Source organism: Nelusetta ayraudi, unplaced genomic scaffold, assembly GCF_046127955.1.
Source record: "Nelusetta ayraudi isolate G7.1 ecotype Tasmania unplaced genomic scaffold, CSIRO-AGI_Nayr_v1 ptg000136l, whole genome shotgun sequence".
Classification (NCBI taxonomy): Eukaryota; Metazoa; Chordata; class Actinopteri; order Tetraodontiformes; family Monacanthidae; genus Nelusetta; species Nelusetta ayraudi.
This window is the reverse complement of record NW_027466186.1, coordinates 5,505,985-5,532,507: the sequence shown is the minus strand read 5'-3', so window position 1 is coordinate 5,532,507 and position 26,523 is coordinate 5,505,985. Positions and strand designations below refer to the sequence as shown.

Here is a 26,523-nt window from a genome sequence, read left to right as displayed (position 1 = left end):
GCTGTTTGTTTGTGTGTGTGCGTGTTTGTGTGTGTGTGTGTTTGTGTGTGTGTGTGTGTGTGTGTGTGTGTGTGTGTGTGTGTGTGTTTGTGTTTGTGTGTGAAAAGAGATTAAAGTTTATATAAAGACTGTAAAACTCGTGTTGTTTCCCCTTTTTAGCCTTATTTTGTTCGTTTCACTTGTTAGTTTGACTCTTTCACAGTTGTCACCTGCTGACATGTCAGAAATATTTCATTTTTCCTATTCAGTCCACATATAGTTTAGGAGCCAATTTGGAGCTTCCTAAGCCTTGGCTGTCAGCTCTTGATCTTGGATAAGTATTGAGACAGTAGCGATTCAGTAGAACCATACAGTAGGTGCAGGTGCATGTGGTGGATCAGGGTGGTGGGGTAAAATTCTTAGAAGTCACTTTGATTGTTGAAAGATATGATGCAACAATGTGCCACCTCTGCCTTGAAAATGATCCTTTCAGAGTCCCTGTTGGAGTTCTTTTTAATGGGTTAACAGGAAGAATTGGACCACTGACAAATAACAGGTGTTGCCGATGTGGCACTTTCTCACCAAAATTCACCCGGCTACTCCCTCTCTTGGCTTTCTCCAAGATGATGTTCAACACTGCGCTGTTGACTGCGACAGTCCATGTCAGGTCAGCTAGACACGCTTCGATGTCAATGTCAATGTCATGGGTCTGGGTGGTCTCCAGTTGAAAACTGCGTCTTGCTTTATTTATAGTGCATATATAGTCCAGATTCATCATTAGCTGCGTTTCCATGACAGTTTTTCACAAAGTAAAAGTGATATTTCTAAAATTTTGACAAAGTACAATTGCAATTTGCAGGTGTTTCCATTGAATGGTGTGAAGTGCATAAGCCATAATTCTCGTAAGATCTTGTTCTACGAGAATTATGTTTGCTTTTGTTTGTTTACGTTTGTTTGCTGTCAATAATAGTTGTCATGTTTTTCTCTTCGATTACTTGTAAAAAAAAATATTCTGTCTCCTCCTCCGTCGATACGTCAGAAAAACCACCTCATGAGAGCGTCAAAACCTTTCAGCCATATTTGAGAGCTAATGACACCATAGCTTCATATCATACTACCACACTTTATTTGAAAGTTTTTGTCCATATCAGATGTTTTATTTTATGTGTAGTGAAAAACTGAAATTGTTGTGTGAATGTCAAAAGCCTTATGACATTCACAAAACTGAAAGGAACATTAGAAAAAAACCCATTTTGATTGCAATGTTAATATGATAGAGATGTAAATTTATCTTTAATTAGCTGTTTGTATTTTGATGGACTAGCTTGTTGTGTTTTCAAGGATATCTGCCGCTGTGTGCACCACTAGCGATACAGCCATGCCACCATCATCGCTTACTGTTCGGAAAAAAAACCCACCCTGGACGTATTTGGAGCACACAGAGGGGAAAATCAGTGGAAGATAACGGCACAGAATAACAAGAGCGTCCTCCTATTAAAGAGGCGAAAGTCAAAAGACAATGGAACAAAAGCACCTTGGGGGGAAAAAAAATGAGCTGAATATTTATGGCATCGCGGAGTCGCATAGAAAACAAAGGGCCTTTTTTAGATTTGACACCTATTAGCATTGTGGTCCCCGTTTTCATTTTTCTTCATAATCTCTGGTAGAGTCATCTCTCAATGTGTTGCGCCCAGATTAGTGTGTTTTGCTTGTTGTACTGAAGGCCTCTTAATTGGCTGTTTGGGGCTAATAAATAGCTGTAATTAACAGCCGTCGTTAGGTGAATCCTGGATGAAGAAGCTCTGGCGAAGCGGCCAAACAGATTGCCAGGGAAGCCCGACGCGGATGCGCTGACCAGGGGACGTTTAGAGGGGTAGCGTGGTCGGTGCTTCCTGCTCGGACGAGACGACGCAGGAAATGAGTGATTTTGAAGCAGTGGGTGCATCGCTGAAATAGCACCAGCGCAAACGTGCTAAATAAAGACACGCTTAACAGCCGCTGCGATGAGAGTGTGCTAAACTGACCCGGTTGGGTCTGCTCCTCTTTGCACTGCGCTTCAAAGACCTGTTTGTTTGTTGCACGTGTGAACGCAAAGGTGATAAACTGCCGCCACATTATGTCTGTGCACATGCTGCCGCCACCACTTTGCCTATTTTCACGTGCAAATAACCTTTTTCCACAATATTTATTTTTTCTTTCCAAAATTCCTGTTTTATTTATTTATTTTTAAACAGCGTTCTAACCGGATGCTTCACAAAGCCTCACCCTCTGTAGCCTCTGGCAGGCTCGAGGCTGACGGCCTCTGTGTCCCTTTCCCACCGTGCCGCGATGAACCCCACGCCATCTTCAGGCTGAACGACAACACTGTTCATTGGACGTTGGCAGGTGGGATGGGTGGTATTTCAGAGTTGAAAAGGAGCGGCGACCCTGGCAGCCTCGCAGGGTCGCCCATAATCGGACCTCATTCTGCTCCTCCACTCTTGAATGTGACAGCGAAGGTTCGGCGTGATTTTATTTTCTCCAGCAGTTTTATGACCACACCGTCTCACAGCTGGTACATATTAAATCTATCTCGACCTATATCTCCTTCTATCTCTCTCGTTCTCTCCCCCTCGTTCTCTCTACATATATATGTATATATACCTCCAGTAGATTCTATTCTCCACGTCCATCTTTTTTCACTCCCTTCCACACACCAGATTGAAGGTGAAGATGAATTGAAGACGAAGCCTGCTGTCGGCTTCCTCCCCACTTTGCCAGCCTTCCATTTCTTAAAGCCGCCTCTTCTCCTCACTTTTCCCGTCTCTCTCTCTTTCTGCCCGCCTTTATTTCTTTGTTAAACACTGCCGGCCGACTTCCTTTTAGCTTTTACTTACAAGAGCCCGGCCTCGTCGGAGCAAGTGATAGCTGTTTGAAGTCCCAACCAGCGCAGGAAAAATGTCTTCAAGCCCATTACTCTGCAAAAAAGGGGGGAAAAAGTCAAGGTTTCCCCTTCTCCTCTTGATTTAAACAATACAGTTTTCCACTGATTGGCTTTTCATGTTATTATTTTCAGGGGGGAAAAAAAAGAAAAGCTGTCCAAGAGTGCAGATATAAGAGGAGGTTTATTGGAATGACGTTTTAATTAAAAAAAAAAAACAAGCAAAAAACAACAAACAGCAGAATAAATAAAAGGGCGAAAGTAATTAACCGATTTCTGATGCAGTAATGTTTTTTTTTGTACGTAGTCACAAAATTTAATAAATGAACAAATCGTGAAATACGAAGAGTTCATTCACAGTTGCTGTTTTAAGGACTGAACACAGTTCAAGTGTTCATCAAAGGCTGTTTCTGTGTTTATGTCCAATTAAAATTGAATCATATTTAATCCCTCGTATTGAATGCTTTAAAAACTGTGGCATGACTGTTATGTAAGACCACAGCACAAAAACATCATAGTTATTAAGAAGAGGGAGTTTTGTCCCCATCGGTTTCCGATTTAAGTCGCGCTGGGGTTTATGGTCTAATTAATTCTTTATAATTTAACAAACAAACATTATGTTTACATTCAACATTCTCAAACAACACTGGTCAGTTTGTAGAAGAAGTGTCCTGCCCAAACAAACACCTCCCGGTTCAATCAGGACTTTAATGTCTTCTCCACACACTGTTCTCCCTGCAGGTAACTCCTGTTACTTAATTAGCATAGTCATTTAACATACATTAACATAATTAGCATAAACTAGCTGTCAGGAGCACGGCAGAGCTGCAGTCCCATATTAAATTAAAATGACCTCGGCCGGTGTTTTTCCTCTCTGTCTCGCACTCTGAAGTCTCTCTGTCTATCCTGCACCGCCATCAGTCACATCCTGCACCCTCATAAGATAAAACCTGCTTTGAAAGGAAGACGTCGCAGCCCCAGGGCTCGTCAGACAACTTGATCACATGATGCCTCTGTTAAAAGAAAGCAGGGAAGATCAAACGCATAAAAGCCACCTCTGTGTGTGTGTGTGTGTGTGTGTGTGTGTGTGTCTGTGTGTCTGTGTGTCTGTGTCTGTGTGTGTGTGTGTGTGTGTGTGTGTGTGTGCGCGCACGCGTGCTTCTCTTTCTGAAACCTTTTTTTTGATTTAGTATCTTTCTAATTGAAAAACAATCTAAATGTAGATCACAACGTGCCAATTTTTACGATTCCCAGGATGATTTCCAAAAAAAAAAAAGCAAACAAACACAAAAACAGTCATTTGCTTTACAAGAGGAAATAACTGTAGAGACTCATGAAGTGAAGCGTCAAAACAGCAGCCCGTCATATAATAGACTAGAGGGTGGATGAGGTATTCTGTCACTCTGGCTCTTTTAGCCTTTTTTCCTCCAAGCTTATTACTTGTGTTCTGCTTCGAGATAAACTTTGGCCCACTTGTTTTCTGATGATTTTAAAATGTTAACTACCACTCGTCATCGAGGCGCTCGGTCTCCATGGTGAGTGAGGTTCGAGTGATACAATGAAAATGATTGTAGTACATCCAGTTTCTCAGTGTTCATTTTTTAACTAAAGCCTAGATCAAATTTGTGTATTTTGGTGTTAAAATTTCAGAATTTTGAACTGCCAACCCCTAAAACCTTCTATAAGATGTATTTTAGATGGACGGATAAACAGACAAACAGAGAGACACATACTTTATTGATCTCCAGAAGAAATTAACATTTCTAGCAGTTTGACAAGTGAACTTGTGTAATTAAAGGCACGTAAATAACTAAACTGTGGTATAAAGAGTAATAAAAGTCATACATCTGTACACTACGAGGATTATTCAGTTGAGAGTTTGCGGTCGAGGCGCAAGCATTTCTCTTTTAATTTCCACTTCTCATAATGAGATGAATATGAATGAATCAGAGCAACGCGTGCAGACATCACATATTCCTTGTGTGCCAGGTTTGTCCCGGCGGACGCTCGGCGGCTCCTCGGTGACCTCCTCTTGAACCAAAACGTTACCGAGCGCTGATGAATCCCACGGCATTTGGCTTCAATTCCCATAAATAATTTGCCCCCTGTTCCAACAACAACGGTATCACCAGCCACCCGCGTGTAGGTCCGCCGCTCCCCTTGCTCCTGCCGCCGACCTGCGGGCGCCTCCTCCGAGATTTAACAGCTCGTTTATCACGGCCACCGGAGGAACGCAGAAATAAAAGAAGGGGGGAAGAGATAAACAGAGGGAGAGCGAGGCCAGGGTCGGCGTTGGACGCGGGCCAGTGGGGGGGGAGAAGAGCGGCAACAGATAGAGAATGACAGAAGACGAGTATTACAAAGAGAGAGGAGAGGGAAATAAAAGGGAGGCCGACCAGTTCCAGTCGTCTCCTCTCATGCAGAAGCAGCGTGTTGTTGCCTTGAGCGCCGTCTTTTCCAGGAACTCTAGCATAAACAAATTAAGTCAAAGTGTCCCTGCAGCTTTTTTGTGTGTGCGTTTGTGTGTTTGTACGTGCGCACTCTTTCGACAGGATTTAGAGTGCGTGTGTTTGTGTCTGCGTGCGCTCTCTTTCGACTTGATTTAGAGCGTGTGCATCTTTGTGTGTGTGTGTGTGTGTGTGTGTGTGTGTGTGTGTGTTTTAAAGCTGGCATCTCATGAAACCCTCTCGTGTTTGTCGCTACTCGCTCGGGCCGGCCGCGTCGCTGATGCTCCTCTGACACGTTTGGACCGGCGTCGTACTCCGAGGCCACTTTGTTATCACGTTGTTTACACAAGGTTTGATTCCCCCCCGCCCCCCCAATCCCCATCTCCCCTCCGCCCCTCCATCTACACATGTAGTGACAAAAGTCCTGGAGCTAGCACTCGGCCAAGTCGCCAACTGGTGCGTGCGTCCCCCCCGGCGGCCGCCGCCGTGGCCCTACACAGGCTATAGGATAACTCGCCATCCTCCGACAAGTGTATAACCTTTCGCATGTGCGCTCGCGCGGCGGCACGCCGAGCCGTAAGACGAATCGCGGAGCCGGAAAAGGGCACCGGCTGGTTATTTACTATCTGTTGGCTAAATTGTCAGCTGCTTTGGCTTTGTGCTGTTTAGCAGATAATGCGAGCGAGGCTTGTTTCTCGGCCGAGGCGATAACTTTGCCGCCGGGCTTTTCCCGCACTGCCTCTGTTTTGATATCCAATGTAGTGGATACAAATGTGAATAACCTCAGTTGGTTGTCAGTGTATTGGCAGCCGGCGCCTGGAGCCTTGTTAGAAATCTGAAGGTCTCTCTCTTGGAAAAAAAAAAACAGAACAAAAAAAAATGTGTAATGTGAAAAGCAAACAAAAAAAAATTGTTGTTCGCTTTCTTCCGACGTTGTTACTCAGCCGCTCTCAAATTCGTAAAGTCATGCGTGCAAAACGTACATATGTTACGTATATACGTACTGTGTTTAACTATGTACATGCTATGTAAAACTGTGGTAAAAGATTCACCGACAGTCAATAACCAGTGTTTTTTTTTTTTTTTTTTCTCACGCCAGAAGGACACATTTGCAGCACTTTATCGTTTATCGGTTTCAACCTGTAGATGGCAGTATCCTGGGCTGCGCTATTATCTTTATACAGAGCAGGAAATGGAATAAACCATTGATGGTGTTGGTTTTCTATTTGTTCTGTCCCCCGAGTGGTTTAATGTCAAAAGTGGTAGAAGTGATAAACTATAGCGGTATCATCGCTGACTTTGTTACAGCAGCAAGTAGCCCTGCAGAGCAGCGGCGGGCGCCTCGGGCTCTTATCGAGGATACAAATAGTTTGCGCATCTAATGTACCGTGTATGAATATATAACCTTTGCTGGCGAGCATGGATTGAATTGATAAGTGTTGGAGGACTCGTGGAGGACAGGAGTTGGCTAATTTATCCAGCGTTATTTAATTCTATTATCTATGCACTGACCTGTGTGTGTGTGTGTGTGTGTGTGTGTGTGTGTGTGTGTGTGTGTGTGTGTGTGTGTGAGTGAATGTGTGTGTTGTGTGCGCCAGTGCCTCCTGACATTAGAGCGTGACGGCGTTTTCACATTAGGGGACAACAAGTATGCGGAACTTTACAAGAGCCCCAGGCTTTTAGCGGTCGTATACAGCCGCCTTGTTTATGTACCAAGTCCACCACAGGCCAGTGCTGCACATTTACTTGTTTATTTATTATCTAGTGCCTGTAAGCAGATATAAGCAAATTCTGGCATGTATGTTTTTCTCAAGGGGGAAAAACATACATGTCAGTGCATCTGACAGTGCATCAGTCCCCTAAACTAGCATGATGTCATTGTAGACTGTCGAAAAAGAGAGAAAAAAACAAACAGTTTTGCGCTATGGACGCAATTCTTCCTTGTTAAAATGCTACAGTGAAAGTGATGTTGTGGTGGGTCTTGCCTTTCTTTTCATCCATCCATCTGTCCATGTATTTATTTGTTTTATTTATTTATCTATTAAGTTTTACATTTTCCTTAAAAGAAATGTTGTATTGTGGGTCTAATATTTGGCAAACATGGTTTCTAACCCCATTTTCCGTGTTAGGTAACTGCCTTTCATCGGTTTTGACAACTTCAAAAGAAATGAAAAGAGAAAAACAAGCGATGCCTTGTCTTTGTAAATCAGCACTGCTGTTTGCTGTGGTTGGTCAGCATCAAACTATCAACCCGGTGCTGGTAGTTAACTGTAGCTTTGATCCAGAGTTGAGCTTTGTACCAGATCACCCAGAAAATCCTCCGCTTCAATTCTTCAGCTTCTTCAGGCACCGAGTCAAGTCAGGTTTTGGCCCAGTTTTACAATGCGAAGGTTTCCAATGCCATTCATGGACAAGAACAATTCAGTGACGTCCCATTGTGACTTTCCATTGCTTTATTATTAAACCAGCATGAAGGCCACAGCATCGGCTCCATCCAAAGCCAGCGGCGTCGGGCTTTGCTACGAACCCACAACAATGAATCTGTTTAAACATGGTAACACGTCCACCGAGTCCTTTGCAGCACATCATGCTGTCGCACACAATCCTCACAACATTTCTACCTTTCATGTGCCGCCAAATCAGAAGGCTCAGTCGAAGCCTAGAGGTCAAGTCAACCGAGCGGAGCGGCTCCAGCTGTCGGCCAACGCGTGCAGCCGCTGCTGGCTGAAAATAAATAACACCCTAAAGTGTCACATAACAATAGCCGCTTTTTCTGTTCTACCTGCTGCAGATTGTTTCTCCCTGTCATAACCGCCCGATTACCACTTCCCCCAGAAGCTGTGGGCGGTTTTGTTTTTATTCGCCGGATCCGTGCGCGCGGCGAGCGAAGATGCGCTTAATGTGCACGTGTTCCAGGATGGGAGATGAATATAGATGGTCTAATTTTGGTCGTACGCTTCGAGTGCAGGCAGTGTGGCTTCTCACACGCTCACGCTCGCACATACAAAAACGCTGACCGTTTGGAGGCCCAGCCACTCGGCCATATGCCACCCCAAGAGTCTGGCATCTGCTGCTGCAACACACACACACACACACACAACCTCCTCCATGCTTATACTTAAACAGCAGATTTGGAGCAGCAAACGTATATTCCCAGTAATATGCGCCCTTTGCACCTAATACCTGTTTATTCAGAGAGTCACTGTCAGTTGCCAACTGATCTGTCTGATCATACAGCCGCGGGCAGGAATGCACATGAAGTGGAGCAACACACAGAACACACGCAGTCGTCATAAACACCGTGTGCACACAAAGGCTGGTGAAATGCAAGATTTAAACTACCGTAATGCCTCTTTCATGGCACTTTATTTTACATACTTGCCATTAAGGCTGGCTGTCTATCTATCTATCTCTCTGTCGCTGAGATTTGAAAATTCACAATTATTATTTGTTAGGCTGTGAACTTAATGTAGTTAAGGTCACACGTTTGCGAGAGCAAACCTCTCAGTAAAGATTGCTGAACTTCTTTTTAAAATTATCATTGAGATGGCGGAGATATTTGATCAATCCAAGTTAACGTTACCAGTTAGCAGTTACCACCGCAGCTGCCTGGCTGAACGCGCTCCTGTGCAGTAGTTAGCTGGGAGCTTTCCTGTCGGCAGTGCAGTGTACCGGGGATCGGGGCGACCTGTGAGCCTCGCGGTTTCAGGGTGAGTCACAACACATCGTGCTTCGTGTCCGTCTGTCTGTTTGCGGCGGATGTGGCTTTGAATAATAGCAGGCCGGCCTCCTTATAGCTCTGCCTGATTACTACCTGCTCACTTTGATGAATGCTCATTGTGTCTGAGTGTGTGTGTGTGTGTGTGTGTGTGTGTGTGTGCGCGTGTGTGCGTGTGTCTTATGAAGTGAATTCAAACTGATCCCCGCTGCCATAAATCAATCAACACCATTGAAGTGCTAATATCTCCCCCTCCCCCACCTCTCCCCCCTTTGTGAGCCATTTGCTCATTCGAGTCTCATCTTGCTGAAGCCAATTTGACTTTCACTGGTCGGGATTTTGCGTCTTGTGTGTGTGTTGAGATTTTCTCTTTGACTTTTTTTTTTTGATATTTAAATGATTTTCTCTCATGTTTTCATCAGCCAGGGTTAAAGTGATTCACTGGGATGAAGCAGTTGATTTATTTCGACTGGTTGATTGGCTCCCGCGGTTTTCGTCAGTCTGGCTTTGGGAATTTGCCCGTTTGAGTGACACTGAAGCCATCACCATAGATAGTTTTTTTTTTTTATCTCTCAGACCAAAACTAATAATTATACATATTGATTTTTTCCTTTTTTTTTTTACGCCAACCGAGACCCTTAAAAAGTGGTCTTGAGACCAAGACCAATCTCAAGTACCACAACACTACCAAAGCCTCCGAATCTATACTAAGTGAGGCAAACAGCGTAGGTCTTTTTTATTTTTTTTAAATTTTCAGTCTGAATGGCAAATGTAAATGAGCAGCGTGGCTGAGAGATTGTGAGATTATGTTATAGAAAAAGTCACGAGTGTCGAGTGTGAACATGTTAAAAAGTGAAGTTAATGAAATTGGAGCGTGCTGGCCGTGTTGCCGTGTGTGCACGTCAGCTCTTTGTGACGCCTGTAGCCTCTTGCTGTCCAAGTGACTTTCTTCCGCTGCGGGTCGCACAATTAGGAGACATAATATCTTTATTTATCCTCAGCCACTGTCCAAACCCCTTTGCTGTCTCTTTGACACATGCATACATTCATTCTATAGTGGCCACTTTTCCTGCATACATAGGCCTGTAGGATTCCATACATCAGTGTGGCTCTGCGTCAGCTCATATCGAGTCAGCGGCCCACAGAACGCCAACGTGCATTTGTCGTCCTTCAACAATGAAAGTTTGGTTAAATCATGTCGCGTGGAACATGCAGGTTTTTCTTAAATGATCTTGACTCGTTCTAATTCCAGTCAGTTTGGAGCCGTTTGTTCACGATTTACAACTCCTCAGAGTGTGGGCTTTTGTCTTTGAAGAATTTACTTGTATTTGTCAGATAAAGAGAAATGTTGGATTTGCACAAAATTATTTAAAATTCAGTTCTATATTTAAGTTTAGCACGGCTGGCTATCACAGATAAGAAGAGAGTTGTACTGATGACTGTTTTTAATCTAAATGAGGCTGATTATAGGTACACATCTAGTATGTGTCAACATCTGACACATAGAATTCAGTTCTGACATTCTATCACAGCCTGCGTCAATGCAGATTGATCTGTTTCATTTAATCGAATATCCCTCATCCACAAATTCTAAAATCCATCCCATCCAAATGTTACCAAGGCACATCTTCCTTGAAAACACTTTCAGTCAAATCATAGGTCGACCCTGAACAGGAATATTTTGTGCAACTTCACTGAGGCATCAGTCTGTCGTCTCCTTGCATCATCTCTTATTCAACGGCAGATGTAAGACAGATCAAGTTTAACGACATTATTAAACTTTGATGACGTGTCCTTCGAACAGCAACGGCTGTAAAACTACTGGCAGCTCAGTGACACCAGCCGGCGTGGTGCCACCGGGCAGGTCTGCTGGGAAACGCTGCTTCCCGGAATGTGTTTGGATACCAATCGACACACAACCACCCACTTTTACACCCTTGCGGCTCAGGTGACCTCAACTCTCTTTGAGCGGTACAAGAGCAAAACAACCACATGAAAAGCAGGACTCAGGTTTTTCCCTCTGAAACTTCCAGTGCAATTCCGACCAATCCCATTTACTGAACCTGTCAGCGGTCTGTTTGCTGTGGCTGCTGGTTGCGCAATCTGTTTACCTGACCACTTTTGGTTAACTTGCTGAAAAAAGTTAGTTACATCAGAGGATGGAGAGCCAGATCTTTCAGTGAATGCAGGGTTTATGGTCATTCAGTGAGTACTCATCAAATACACATTGTAGCCAAGTTTCTGTCTTCACAACCTGAACAGGCCCATTGCATAACGGAGACAGTTGGTGAGTTATGTCACTGATATTTTCCATCTAAACCCAGCCCCAATGTTGGACGATGTCGCACATTAGAGGAGTTGTTTCAAAGTGGAAAAATGAATTGCGTTACAGCGAGTCACCCAAAGCAAGTGACAGGTCTGAAGGGAAAATGCATTTTTCTCACATGAAATTCAAATATATAAAATTAAATTCCAAAAACATGAATCAGATGTGATACAAAGCAAACGGTGCAGGATGCTGTTTGATTTTGTCAAGATCTGAATAATCTGCGTGGCCGTGTCATCCGCTCCTCATTTTATACAGCTGGCCACCTCAGCCGGGCTAATTCAGTTGGGGGGTTTTCTGAATTACAACTCTCTGATTGTGTAGTGTGTGGTCTGCTTGGCTTTGTACCACTATACTATAAATAATGTGTGTGCGTATATATGTGTATATAGGTAAGTATATAAACCCATTGCTAATGTAATCAATTAAACATTGCTACAGCCGGCGTTGCTCTTCCTGCCAGATAATGACTTCCTGCTTCATGGGCAGTAACCTGCCAGTAATTGGAAGGACAGAAACCTGTGCGAATGTCCTTTAAACGATACCTATTGAGTTGGCTTCTAGGTTTTTTAAGCAAAACTGTTGACGGCAGCCTCATGCGCGTGTCTTTTGGCCCCGGTCTCGCTGGAGACCTTGCAGTCATTCACATGGGGTTCCCGCATAATAACATAAAAGTTCACAAAGCAGAACGACAGATTATTAAACTGCAAGAAGGAATCAAACATTAAAAAAAAAACCTCCCCCTGCTATTTGTGTTCTTTTGTGTATGTCCTTGGTTCATCTGTTGTTTTCTTGTCCTTGGCTACCTAAGTGATTCAATGAGAGGGAAAACAGCAGAGTACTTGAGAGTACATCATTTCAACCTCTTCAGAATGTGCCATCAGTAGGACAGAAGAAGGCTGCTATGCCGGCGCGCACAGACACATACGCATACAGAAAGACACACGCGCACACGCGCACACACACACCGAAGCGTAATCGTTAGGCCGTGAAGAAAAGTGTTGAGTGTCCAAGAGCCAACAGTATGGCCCTCTTCAACGTCTGTCACTTGGCTTCAAGAACAAGAGAGAGAAAGGCTAGATCATAATTGTAGACCAAAGCGACAATGTGCTTTACAAAGACTGTTATTAGGGGCTTCCTTGACATTGGTTGACATGCAATTAGCAGTTTTTTTTTCCTTCTTCCTTAGAAATACCTCAGTGATGTCGTTTTGATGTCGGTGGAACACAAACCTGTTTACAAAAGTGCATTTAATTCTTTTTAGCTCCTGTCACATGGTCACATGAGGAAAATGAGGAAAAATGTGACAGTATATATGTATTAATACTGTGATCATGATGGCAAATGGAACACTACTGATGAATTTGCAGATAATTTGCAGGATTGTAGATTTGTTAGCTTTGGTCTGTCTTGTTTTGTGATTAGCACTGCAAGTAAGTGTCTGGAATTGTTTTTTCAGACCAGCTGTTATAAATAGAAACAATTAATGAAAACCAGAAGAAGTCTAAAAAATACCATTTCAAAACCACAATGTATTGAATAGTGATGCACTCCCGTCTCTATAACCAGTGATTTATCTGGTACAGTAGTAGCAGATTGTAGTACTAGGGTCTGTATTCACACGTTCTCATTCTCCCCAACAACTCAGCACCTTATTGGCCGCTGGTTGGCTGAGGGCTGCCCTCATATAGCCATGCCTCCCCGGGTTTTTGCCGATCTGATTGCTCAGCATCAAGGCAACCCAGCGCACTCTTCCTGCGAATTACCTCCGCCATAAAAGTGTGGTTTACACATTCGTGCCTAGACTGCTCCCACAACGCCGCTCACCGTTGTTACATGCAAGCAGGCGTCGAGAAAACACAGCCGCGTGCGTTTTTTGTGCACTGGATGAGCCGAGTGGAAGGTGACGCTGCAGGCGTGCTGTGTGTAGGGGTGGATCGGGACAGAGGCGGCTTCTCTTTGCATATGCATGCGTCTCCGCTTGGCAAAGGACTTTTACACCTGCAGCATTTTTAAGGAGACAGAGAAAGTCAAACTTTTTTAATATGTTGCCGCGGGATGTAAACGCGCGGCGCTCCGTGTTCTCTTCCCGCCGCCGAGCGCCAAACCGACAGCTGCTGCCTGGATATTCCAGTTTCCCGCTTTGCATTTTTCTCTTTCAACATTAAAATGGCACCGCAATGCATTTTTCCCCCCAAACAGATTATCGTTTCTTTTTGCTCCAGTCATTACACGCACATCCCTCCGCCTCTGATCAGCCGCCAGCCAAATTTTCAATCGCTTCTTTTTTTTCCCCTTTTAATCACCTTTTATAATGGCAGGCAGCGGGGCAATGTATAGAAAAGACATGAAGCGAGCGGACAAGAGATAGAGCATCAAAGGTCATGAGGTGGCTTTTAAACCCAATCAGGCATCGGGAGTTTGCGATCCTTGTGTAATCCCACAGAGTAGAGCAGGCTAGCCTTGTAGCTCCCCCCATTTCCCTTATCAAAACACATACATGCATTTCGCTCATTCTAATAGGACGACTGCAGGGCTCGCCTTGAACGCCAATCAGCAGTGTTTGCCAGATAGGCCTCCCCATGCATCTGTGATTTGTTGTCTTCAGGTGTGGCCTCCAGTGATAATCGTAATCATACAGCCGCCGCCGAGGTATTAGCTTCGGCGGCAATTATAGATTAATGCGGATGTATACACGTGCGCATTACTCACGCACTTCCTTACTCCGTCTCACCGTCCCGCGTGCGCGCACATAAATTTCATACGCCAAGGCCTCGAGGCCCCGCAGGGACGTAACGGACAATCAGGCCGACAATCACAGCTGAGCTCTGATTGATGCCGCACTTGCCAACACACACACACACACACACACACACACACACACACACACACACACACACACACCCACAGACAATTATGGACACACACAGATGCCTTAATGCTGCAGGCTGAGTCCCTCTCCTGCCCCCCACCCACTCTGGACACACACACACACACACTATCAAACAATCTCCTCAGTAGTCAAATAAATAAATAAGGAGGGAATATTTTTACAGTTCCCGATCGTTGTGGCTTTGGAGATGGATGATCAATTTTTAAATTTTTTGCAGCTGGGGATAAAAAAACGTATGAAATAGTGATGCTGGAAGCCGGAGTGGAGAGAACCGGTTTCGGTCAAAGAGCATCGTTTGCGTCTTCCGTGAAACCCATATTGATGGATGACACGCACGCTTTCTCACGCGAGAAAACAAAACTAAAATCCTTCTTGGTGCTAGAAGCGACTCGGTCGGTTGGATCTGGTCGGATCTGGTCGGATCTGGGGACTGCGTGATCCCGCCTCGTCTTCGAGTAACTCCCTCGTTTTATTTTTTTCCACCCCTGTCATCTGCCACTTCGTCGTTTTGACGCGATTCACTCCAGCACCTATGACACTAAATAGCCCGCAGGCTGCTGTCACACATCGCCGTGCATGTTTGCGTGTATGAGCGCAGCGCGGGAGACGTCTATCTGTCTCTGCTGACAAACTGGATCTGTCGTCCCGGTGGCAGACTGACAGCCTTTTCTGTTGGTTGGCTGCAATTGATGAGGCAATAAGGTGAACATGTGTATGAGGGTTTGCGTTGCGAGATGTGCCAACACACATTTAGTTGTGGTTGGTTTTTTTGTTTGTTTTTTTTTTGGTTTTGCAGGGCGGTGGGGGGGATTCAGTCTTTCTAGGAGCGGAGCACCGTGTGACGGATCACTTGTGTCTTTCTTGGATAAACTGATACAGCGGGAGGCTGCCGTTCTCATTTTAACGCCATTCGGGCCTGATTTACGTGCGGAGAAAAAATATACGCAAAATAATGACGTGGCCAATCTGCCAATCAGGCGCACTGAGGATGATGCTGTATGTCAAATGGGCAAAACGGCAAATGCAGTCCATTTAGCGTGTTTGCCTTGATGAATATGCGAATACAGGCGTTTATGACAGAGTGCGCAAAGTATTGGGTGGGGGGGGGTGCAGATGGATTATTTAGCGCACAATGTGATTTGCAAAAGTTGAAAAATGGTTTCAGTTGCTACTTTTTGCGACTCAGTCTAGCACATTTGTAAAGCAGGTATTCACTTAACTGGTTTGCAGACATGAGCAGTTTGATTCCAGGGCCCCATGAGCCCTTCGACAGTCGGATTGTAAAAGTGTCTTTTTATGTTTTTCACTTGAGTGGAAAAGACGTTAATCAAAGGAAGAACACAAACTCAAGGGATTTATCCTTGTGACATTGTTTAATAAGGAAAAGAAATGCTTTGTATGCATCGTCATCAGTGCTATTTATTTCTACTGACAGACATATCTTTACTTAAGACCTGCATTGACTTAAGTGTGAAGTACACAAATATGACTGCATCATTCCACTGCTGCACAATCCCTCTTAAAATTCCTGCAATTACTTGTGTTACTTGAACAGAGTGTGTAACAGGTCTCGCTCACACTTTACAGACTGGTCTTCCAGACAGAACCAGAACCAAGACTCCAAGATCTCTGGCTTAACGTCTATACCGCAGCTCTTTCAGCCGCACGCCGGTCGCTCTCTCCCTCGAGAGTCCTTGTTTGACGAGGAACATTTTCTGACCTTCACGGTAGTGAAAAGCAAACACATTCTTCGCGTTGGAAATAAATGCCTTGTGTGTGTGTGTGTGTGTGTGTTTGTACAGGCTTTGCCGAGACATCAAAGTGCCTTTCACAATCGCTCAAAAGATTTCCTTTACTGTATTTGTGATTTCTGCCATGTCTCTATACGTCGATGCTTCTCCAGTTTGCCTGTTTCATGTATCGCTCTATTTTCTTTTGCTCTTGCAATTTGTTGGTTTTCCCCCTTTGTGTGTGTGTGTGTGTGTGTCAGGGAGGTTCAGTCTGCTCAGCTCTGGGAAGGCTGCGCGGGCCTGGAGGGCTGCCGTAAATCTGACGCAGGTGCAGACCAGAGAAGAGAAGAGAGGGGGAAAAGTGCTCACATTTCAGCAGCTCTGTTCAGAGAGAGAAACGGGGTGTGGTGGCCGCAAGAGCCTCGAAAGCAGTGAAGCTGCGTCGCCTAAAGACACACACACACACACACACACACACACACACACACACACACACACACACACACACACACACACACACACAGCTGGTGAGGTTTCAGCCAAGTGTAGTCAGGTACTGAGGCAGTTTGATTATTATAAACTAGAAACCAACCCTGGAAACTCCACAATCATCTGCTTGGAACTTTTTTTTATTATTATTTGAGTAAAATTGCACCTGAAAGTATTTAGCATGCTCTCAACATGCCAGCTGTCCTGTTCTGAACTGCTCCCATTATAGTTTGGCAGGGCCCACTGGTTTGTGCTTTAAGAATCCCTTAAACTCACTCAGCGTTTGGGAAATATGAAACGAGACAAAACAAATGAAGGAGCTTGGCCCTTTTAAAAAGTTTTGAACAGCTTAATCTCTCAATAAATGAAAAACAGACAAACTTTGTAGAAAACTAAGAACAGACGTGCACAAAGTGATCAGCTGATGTCCAGCAAAGCAACAGCGGATGAGCTGGAAACTGAGAACAAGGGTCGTGCTGTGTTAAGAAAACTTTGATATGTCTGATAAATGCAGGAAATGGATCTGCTCTTGGTTTGAGGTTTACATGCAGACCGGGACTGTTTATGTACATCTGTGCTGTACGTGCAGCCACATGCTTTTGGTTTCGTGTTTTGTGGATTTGATAAGAAACGGCAGGTTTCCACCAGACAATCTTAAATCTGGACCATGAACAGCTTGAAACCTTTCTCTCTTTTGAATTTGTTGCTCTTTCCTTTCTTCTTCTCCTTCTTCTTCTTCTTCTTTAGTCTTGAAACATTCGCCCACCGTGTGAAACGTTTCCTCTTGCGTTTCACGATCTCGTGGTATTCCAAACCCCTGACATCACCCAGAAGTGGCGCCGTGCTCTCGTTCGGGGCCTTTTATTATTATTTTATCAACATTTTTTTCCCGGTATGTCAAACATCGTTAGTCACGACATGGTTGACAGCAGAGATTTCCGGAGCCGCACGTATCAGGCTGCAAACTGGTTTCACAGGACTTGAAGAGGCCTGATAGACAGTGAGTCAGTGTTTCCTCTGGCCGTTTTGACTTTCACGCTGATATCTAGAAAGTCTGAGGCCGCTGAAGATATGTGAGACTGCAGCAGTGTGTGAAAACCACACCACTGACCTCCAGCGCTTTGCTTTCTGAGACTTTTAGGTCCAAGGCCGACTAGTTGACTGGTGAGACGATAAGTTAAGGAGTCTTTATTTCATCCCAGTCCTACTCGCAGTGTCTTCCGCATTCAGCTCACTGTCCTCTCTCTCACTCTGCTGCTCCATTTCTCCACTTTTTCGCTGATGTGTGTGTTTGTGTTCGGGACTGGTTCCAAACTGCTCATTTGTTCAGCTTTGATCTCTGTTGATTTTTTCGGTCCGTCCTCACAAACAATTCAACCAAATCCCCCGTAGCCCCTTAGCCCTTTGTATTTGTGGCAAACACAGTGAAGTTTCAGCCTTCTTCTTTTTTAAATTTTTTTTTTTACGTGTTTATGACTTCAGGGTAAAATAAAAAAAAACAAACCCGGCGAACCCAAAGCAGTGTTTGTTGTTTTTCTCTCGCTTTTTTAATCAGCTGATTCAAAGTGAACCCCCAAAAAGATCAGAGAATCTGTCTGTAGCCCTGCAACAGTTATTAAGTAAAACTCTTTCTTCTGGGGGGGTTACAGACAGCGGAGTTCGGATATGCGTTTGTGTGTGTGTGTGTGTGTGTGTAGGAGGTTTTTTTGTAACTGTTGATCTGCAGGAGTGTTTACTGGCGGTTCGAAGTTTGCCGTAATTTGGCATGTGTTGAGCAAGAAGGCTCAGCGTATTCCACCGTAATTCTCTCTCCCTGCGTGTCTTTGTGTGCATGTGTGTGTTTGATGTCTTGGACTGTGACACTCACACAGTGTGATGATCATATTGGTTTGGGGTTGACTTCAGGGAAAAAATACCAGCCAAAAAAGAACAAAATGGAGAAGCAGGTACACAATGAGAAAATCACCCATCTGTTTTGTTCCCATCCAGCTCAGTGGTCGAGTGGTAGAGTGTCTGCAGGTCAGTGAGTGAGTGAAGGATGCAGTTGAAATATTAAGGGTATAATTCACCCAAAATTGAAACTCATCACTGATTTTTACACTCTGGTGACATTTTCTTATCTACTTGAAAACTGGGGGACAGAAAAACGCAGTGGACGCGTTCCCCACTCCCACCCCTGTGTGGAACCATGTGACATTTTCTAATTTTCACAAGCATCTCTGTCTCTGATACAACAGCAACTTCCAGCTTCATGTAAATGTAATGAGCCATGTGACATTCCCACTGATCGCAAAAAAAAAGCCACTGAAATGTCGCCATTCTGGTCAGATTACGGCGCCATATGGAGACACATTCAGGGTGTTTTCTTTTGTCGTTGTTGTTTTGTGCCACCAGAGGATAAGTGGTGCACTGTCAACAAGTATAATATCAATTCTGGGAACTTCTGCTTCATCGATTTCAATAAATAGAGTAAAAACACAGGTGAAACTTAAAAAAGTGCCACTGATAGACTCTTCTGATCAAACGATTTGATTCCTCTGACTAAACTTTCACTTTCGTTCCTGTTGTTGTTTGGTCTTTGTTAAAAAGAGTAAATCCTTGTTGAGATAGTTGCTCACAAGTTAATCCTGCCGCATCAAAAGAAGGCGGCCACGGATGCAGCAGGAGGCTGTCAGCGGTGTTCCGCTCAGCGCCTCCTCTCCTCTGTGTTGTGACGCAGATGAAAATGCTGATTACGATTCAAAGCCACAGTTCTCTCATTATCCTTGTTATGATGTGGATTAATTATCAATTAAACTCATGATCCCACAAATCTGTAACGGATCCGCCGCGCACCGTGGGACGCTATTCTCGGGATGCCGAGGCGCCGCGCAAGACGCATGCACACACACGTCTGTTTGGTATTCGGCGATGTCTTCGAACAGATGGAGTAAATATGAATGGAAATGCAGACGCTCACATGCACAAATAGGCACGGCCAGTCCTGTAAGCAAATGCCAGGATTTCTACTGCATGCAGATTGACGCGCAGACACCCAGGGAGCCGACGTGATCAACTGCTACTGAACCGGCAGCACCAGTCAGGCCCGTGTGTGTGTGTGTGTGTGTGTGTGTGTGTGTGTGTGTGTGTGTGTGTGTGTGTGTGTGTGTGTGTGTGTGTGTGTGTGTATCATGAATTATCTTCTCTTCATCCACTGAGCATAAGGATGTGCCTTCATTCTGCCTTCATTCTTGATAATAAATCCTCAGTTCTCGTTTTGTGGGGATTCGGTTTAAAAGCAAACAAATAGACTGGGAACAAAAATTCTGAAGAACTTCAGAAGGCTGCATTTAATGACTCTGGCTGACAACTTGAATCGCAGGCTGTTAAAAAGCCCTGTTTTTAGTTGATATGGACTGGATTGATGATTGCTGGATGAATCACCATTTCATGTTTAGTAGGTGAAACGGTTAAATGAAGGAAATAAAAAGTGTTCTTTGGCTGCACGGAGATGAATAACAGTGTGAAAGGTCGCCTAGTTTTTGGCGCTTTTAGAATAAAACACTCCCATTATTGCGTCTTGCGGAGGGAGAAACATTTTCTCCAGTCCAAAGACGAGAAAAATCAAATGTTCGCCATCCACCAATAATGTTCAAAGGATCCTCTTCCCGTCCTTTTCTTGTGAAAATTGCCCTGTTTGCAGGGAATCGTGATTTATTCCTCTCTTTTTAAGTCTGTCAGCAGGCCTCTGCAGGTGCTGTCTGTGTTGTAACGCGCACGCACACACGCACATGTGCGTGCGCACACACTTAAAGAAATGGCTCAAAATGAAACGGTGGAAGGGATGAAACAGAGGCAGTGGAAGAAAAATAGGTCTGAACAACAAAGAAAGTGCCCAGAGACAGAGAGAGAGAGAGAGAGAGAGAGAGAGAGAGAGAGAGAGAGTGGGAGAGAGAGAGAGAGAGAGAGAGAGAGATGGATGGATGGATGGATGGATGGATGGATGCATGATGAGCGAAGAGGACGGAGCAGAAACACCCGGAGCTGTACGTCACTGTCAGGACCTCTGTGGCTGAGGAACTGAGCAGTTTGCCCTGTTTTGTTGTTTAGTTTTTTTGTTAGTTTTTGTTTGTTTGTTTTTGCAGAGTGGGGGCTCATCACAGATTAACATGAACTATGGAGCCCCGCCCACTGAGCCTGAATTGTGTACTAGCACAAATGACATGTTGTCAGTTTCACCCAAAAGAGACTGTTTGTTTGGTTCTGTCGGCGAATTGACATTTTGCTCTTAAGCTCTTGAAGTCTCCGTGCGCCAAGAAGTCTGTTACTCTTCTGTGTTATGCACCTGCCGGGACCTGGAAGCAAAGACGGCGTCGCAGTTGCGTCCGTGCCGAATGTTGACCTTGTTTCCTCTTGTGTTAGTTTTTCAAGTCGCGGTAAGAAGACGACCAAGGACGGCACAAAGACTCTCTCGAGAGAGTTTTCTCTTCATTCGCTGTCAGACTCTTACGTGTCCTCTCGCTCTGTTCCAGGTTGGGGAGAAGCAACACGTGCTGGTGACCGAGGAGTCGTTTGACGGCCAGTACTACGTGGCTCACAACAAGTTCTACGAACAGGTGAGGTTGGGGGTTGAATCAGAACATCAACAACGGCATCAGAACTACGTATGAACATATATTATGTAGGAAACAATAAAAGTGTAAAATAACTCAAACAAGTTTTATATTTAAATTCACCACCTTTCAACAGAAGCATATTTAGAGTTCTTTGACGTGTTTTTCTGTCTATCATGCTGATATATTTGATGTGTTGAGTATGTGTCTGCAGTGTAGAAAGTTGTAAAGATAAAAAAAAAAAAAAAATGCATGAGATTGTGTGTCCAAACTTTTGGCTGGTAGTGAACGGTCGAGTAAGTCGAGATCACGTTCGATGGTGTTTGCCATCCAATCTGCAACCAAAGGTTCGGAAGAGGTTTGGATTCAATAGTAAGAAGAAAAGCTTGGCCCCAGGTGTGGTTGTTTGTTGGCCTTGTAGAGCAGCTGTCAAGTGCACGCGGTGACAAGAGCAATTCAAGCTGCCACAGGGTACGATGCCATGGTGACACACAGGTTTTTATTTTGATATTAAATTATACCAAAAGCTTGCTTCTTCAACCTATGCACTGAACTGTGCCCACCACTCTTTGGTGCCTTCTTTGCCTTTAATTTGTGCTGTGAGCAAAACTGTAATATTAATTTATTCATTTTGAGTGTGGAGGAAGAAACTACCGCATGAAATTAAACTTGTAAGCAGTCGTAAGCAATGTCACTTTCATTGCTTGAGTTACATTAACCTGTAATTAAAAGTAAATATATTCATCAAACAAAGACACATTATTCCATGTTGCTCCAAAATAACACTCCCATGTGTCCAGGTGTAGTCTGTCGAAGAGCTAAGTTCCTTCGACTTGGTAGCGACGCGGTGAAAAAGCTCCCAGTTAATTTGCATCTGATGAGCATTTTTCCATATGTGCATCTAATCCATCGCTTCCTCGTTTTCACGCGTGGCAAACAAGATCAGAAGCCGCGCGTCGCCCGTCACCAGAGTATTAACAGCAGGTGTCAAAAGCTTAAGCTTGTATGGAAATAAGTAGGCTGGATATTATATCACACGCACTCTGGCACACGCACAGACACACACAACACACACACATACATACGTACCGTTTGCTGGTCGTGACAGGATTTTGTGCCTGATAGCAACAGCTACTCTTTTTTTCTTTACCCTACCAATATTAAGGTCAGCCCTAAAGACATGAACATTCCATCCTACACACACAGCTGTTCGCTCCGACGCATGCACACACACACACACACACACACACACACACACGCATGCACACACATCTGCATGGCTTCAAAGACCCTCTCTCAACCTGTGAAAAATTCACTTAAAACATCTTCAAATAAATCAATTTCCTCCTGCTTTAACCATCATCAGAAACATGTTTGAAGTTATGCTTTTTATTAGGAGCGAGGGCATGGGATGGTAATAATTTCCCCCTTCACTCCCTTCCTCCGTCTCCAGGCGATGGCCTCCAGTTACAAGTGTCACTTGGTTCGTGTGTGTGTGTGTGTTGTCGGGAGTGCACCCTCCCACCTGTGTTCCAAGGATTGCCACGTGTGAGTCTACCAGGAGGAAATCATGTCGGGGGCCGTTTGATGTTTTTCTCCGTGCATGGAGTCTTTAGCGAGATTAGCCTTTGATTTTCAGGGAAGCGAAACATAAGTAGCAATATGTTTTGATTCTTTTATGTTCCTTTTAAAGGGACTTGCCCAGACGTGCAAAACAACATCTGCACCCAGTGCCTATATTTTGTCCAACGTGACGCAGATCAAACGTCCGCAGCTTATGGCTGAAGTTGTTTACACATGACTGGCTGACTGACTGACTGAGTGCCACTTCTAACAACTACTGTATATGATTCCTTCAGTTTGAAGATTCAAAGACAGCCACTGTTTCATGCGCTGGATTCACGTTGTGGGGCTTTTCAGTGACACAACAAAACAACAACAGTAATATTCCTGAGGATCAGATCAAACAGTATGGTGGTGGAAGGAGTGGTGGGTTCCCAGAAGGAAGTGGGGACGGAGGGGGGGCCAGCTGGAGGTAAGTGGAGGACGGGAACAGGTAGCAGAGGTGTGAGCGCCAGCAAATGGTCCAGTTCCCCCTTTTACAGCCAGATGGATATCTCTCCCGACGGCCGTAATAGGCAGCCAACCCACATGTAGGTGTGTAGGGGCGTGTGTGTGTGTGTGTGTGTGTGAGAGAGAGAGAGAGTGAGAGAGAGAGGTGGGGGAAGAGAGAGAGAGAGAGAGAGAGAGAGAGAGAGAGGAGAGCTTTCCACTGAAGTCGGTCAAGTTCTTTCATCATTTAATCACCCTGTAATGGGCCTCGAATGGCCCTTACACGCACACACACACACACACACACACACACGCACGCACTTGTCTTCACAGTGGTCACAGTGGAGCCGTAGGTGAGTTGATTAGGCAGTTGAGGCGTAGTCTCTCTCTCTCTCTCTCTCTCTCTCTCTCTCTCTCTCTCTCCCTCCCTCCCTCCCTCTACTATCATATCCCAGCAGCTGGATAAAGGCAGACAGATTAGCAGTGAGCTGGGGGTCTCTGCTGCCACCACAGCAGCCCCTCCCCTCCCCGCCAGGTCACTGGTTCCCGCCCCTGCAGAGTGCTCAGACCCTCAGCTGCTCCGACTCAGACTCACCCGGCGCCGCCGAGGGGCCACCTGGGTGGCACACTGGACACACTGGGCACACTGGCAGCTCCAGTGTTGCTTGTAAAGCAAACAAGAGGAAACAACCAGCAATCAATTATCCCAGCGTAGATATATGTGTACATGTGTGTTTTCCACCCCCTGCCCCCCCCCATAAATCATACCATCATTTCCTAATGGAATCTTTAATCATGCTTGTACTAAGGGCTTTTTTTCCCCCTACCTTTGACAGCCTCATCATATTGATGTTTGGCTTGATTGGAAAATCTAGTCAAACATCACAGCACTGATTCTTTAATGGCTTCCAGAGGAATTAGAACCGAATCAGGGGCTGTTGGGAGAAGATGAAAAAAAAAAAGAAAAAAAAAATCAGGACTCATTAAACCTCATAAATCTTTTCCAATCTGTCAACTTTGTGATGAGTTTGAAAATTGTTTTGGGAGAAAAGGCATTTACATACGATCTTTATTTACAGAGGAAAGTCTTTAAGAACAAGTTCCGTCTCGCGCTAAGCCGTAATTATAAGTCTTTGTTTTGTCTCTCTTCCCCGCTGTGATCAGCCCAGATTTATAGTTGCCATGGTGAAATAATAAGACAAAGCAGCAAATCCCTGCGGTTTATCTCATAGCTGCCGCCTTAGTTTTTGACCTTGAGGGTTGCCATCAATGGAGGTAAAAAAAGAAAAAAACACACCCTCTGTGTGTGTGTGAATCTTTTTTTTTGTTGTTTTTAATTATTTCTTCCCAAACAGGGACTGTCGTGAAAGAACAATATGTCGAAACAAAAAAAACAAAAAAAAAGAAAACGCTTCAAGCAGCAGCAGCAGCAGTTAATTGAGAATGTAAATGACAGACAGAGAAAAAGGAGGTCGCAGCCTCCAAGATTTAACTTGTTTGGTTATTGTCTTCAAAATACAAAACTTATCCGTTTTAATTAACGTCTTTCCCTCTTGTGCGGTTGCTGCCGATGTTTTCCAGGTGCTGGTGCCCAAGAGGAGCGAGTTCAGCGGGAAGATGATCGAGGTGGAGATCTACGAGTCGGGGAAGCACTTCCTGAAGGGCCGGCCGGTGGAGGACAGCAGGCCGTTCACGCCTTCCATCGCAGAGCCGCTTCAGAAGGGGGCGGTGTCGGGGCTGACGCAGGTACACGCGGCCCTCGTCGCCTTCGTAGTGCCTCAGCGGACAGCTCCATCGATCGGCTCTGTGGTCTTAATGGCCTTAATGGTGAAGACGGGTCATTCCATGTTGCTTATGACGCCTCTGGCATGCAGTACGTCATTCCTCAACACGGACCGCCGCAGGAATGCACTGAGAGGAACTGAATGGCACCGGGCACGCAACGTCCACTTGGACTCACCCGTGGAGTCATTAAACTCAGGGGTCAAAGGTCAGAAAGGTTAAGATTACTCCCCACTCAGACACAGAAAGTTCACACCGGTGTCTAATTGGATATAGGGATTTATATCAGCGGGGTTGAAGATCAGAGCTGTGTGAAATCAGACATTCTGGAAAAGTCCACCACTCTTCTTTTTTCTTTCTTCAACGCCGTATCTCAGAAAGCCTGCCAGCAAATTTCACATTTGGATGGATACTTGGCTGGCGGATGGCTGCCTGCACTGTGCTGATTCTATAGACCTTTTAGCTCACACTCACACTGGAACTAAGCTTCAGGTGGCTGTCAGTGCACTGTACAAAGTCCCATCATCAAAACTCCTCACTGGAATCAGGCACTGCAGGTACAGTGGGAGCTTTTCCTTTGCACAGCCAAACGCTTTTTCTTTTCTTTTTTTTTCCCACAATTTGTTGTTTTTAATTCTGGACGGCGACTTGAAGTAAAAGGCAGACGGAAATAATAAGACGGGCATCATTCTTATTTCTGTCATGCTCTTGCAGCCGTCGCACTCTTCGCTATCGCATCATTTTGCGACACGCCGCAGTGCGATTGTGGAGGCAAACTCCATTCATGGGTCCCGTATTCAAATGAATGTGTTTGCTCGTCCTTATCAGGTAATGGGAGGACCTATCTAGCATCTGTCAGCCACTGGCTGTGTTTGCTTTCCTTATCATAACTATAAAAGTTGTGTTTACAACAAGCTATTCAAATGTTGGTCAGTCAGCCAATAAGGGTTTTTTTCTTCTTCTCCTTCTTCCTCCTCTCTTGTTGTTTTCTTTCACATCTGTCCTTCCGTCCGTCTGCAGTTTGAGGAAGTGCCCAGTGCGGGAGATAAGTTAAGATAAGCTGCGACGGGCGTCAGTGTCCTCTGTCTCTGCCTTCAGCGTGAGTGCATGCACATGTGTGCATGTGTCCATGTCTCCCACATGCACACATGCACCCTGGCATGCACAAACACTATGTTAATGTATCTGTTTCACTGCATGCTATTTTTCACTCTGACTAGCGGTAGCTTATAACCTGGGACATGGAGCTACAGTGCAGAATACGATACACTTTCTAATTTCACACTCCATCAGCCTTTACTGCCAGACAGAGAGGGAGGGGTTGGAAAGAACAGACAGAGACGTTGGGGGGGGGGGGGGGGGGGGGGTGCGTGAGGGGGGGCTGATGAGAAGGAAAGCAGGCGGCCAGAGTGGTGGAAGGGTGGATGGAGAATGAAAAAAAAGCAGAAAAGAAAGAGAAGATCCGAGCCGAGCGGCACAACACTTAGCATCAGCGGGAAGTTCAGCCGTGACTGGATGGTGGAAAAGTGAGTCTGGAGCCACACACGTGCGCGTGCACGTGCCAAAAGATATCAGAACTTCCCTTGGTACTGTCA

At 45.0% G+C, this 26,523-nt stretch overlaps 1 protein-coding gene across 2 annotated transcripts in view; it reads left to right on the top strand.

Moving 5' to 3' along the window:
- The window catches only part of cdkal1 (CDK5 regulatory subunit associated protein 1-like 1), a 196,421-nt gene that overhangs the window by 159,067 nt on the left and 10,831 nt on the right, over positions 1-26,523 (top strand). For both annotated transcript variants that reach the window (XM_076012947.1, XM_076012948.1), the window contains 2 exons: positions 21,014-21,097; positions 24,728-24,892. In XM_076012947.1, the coding sequence (XP_075869062.1) occupies positions 21,014-21,097; positions 24,728-24,892 (249 nt within the window). The remainder of the gene's footprint in view (positions 1-21,013; positions 21,098-24,727; positions 24,893-26,523) is intronic.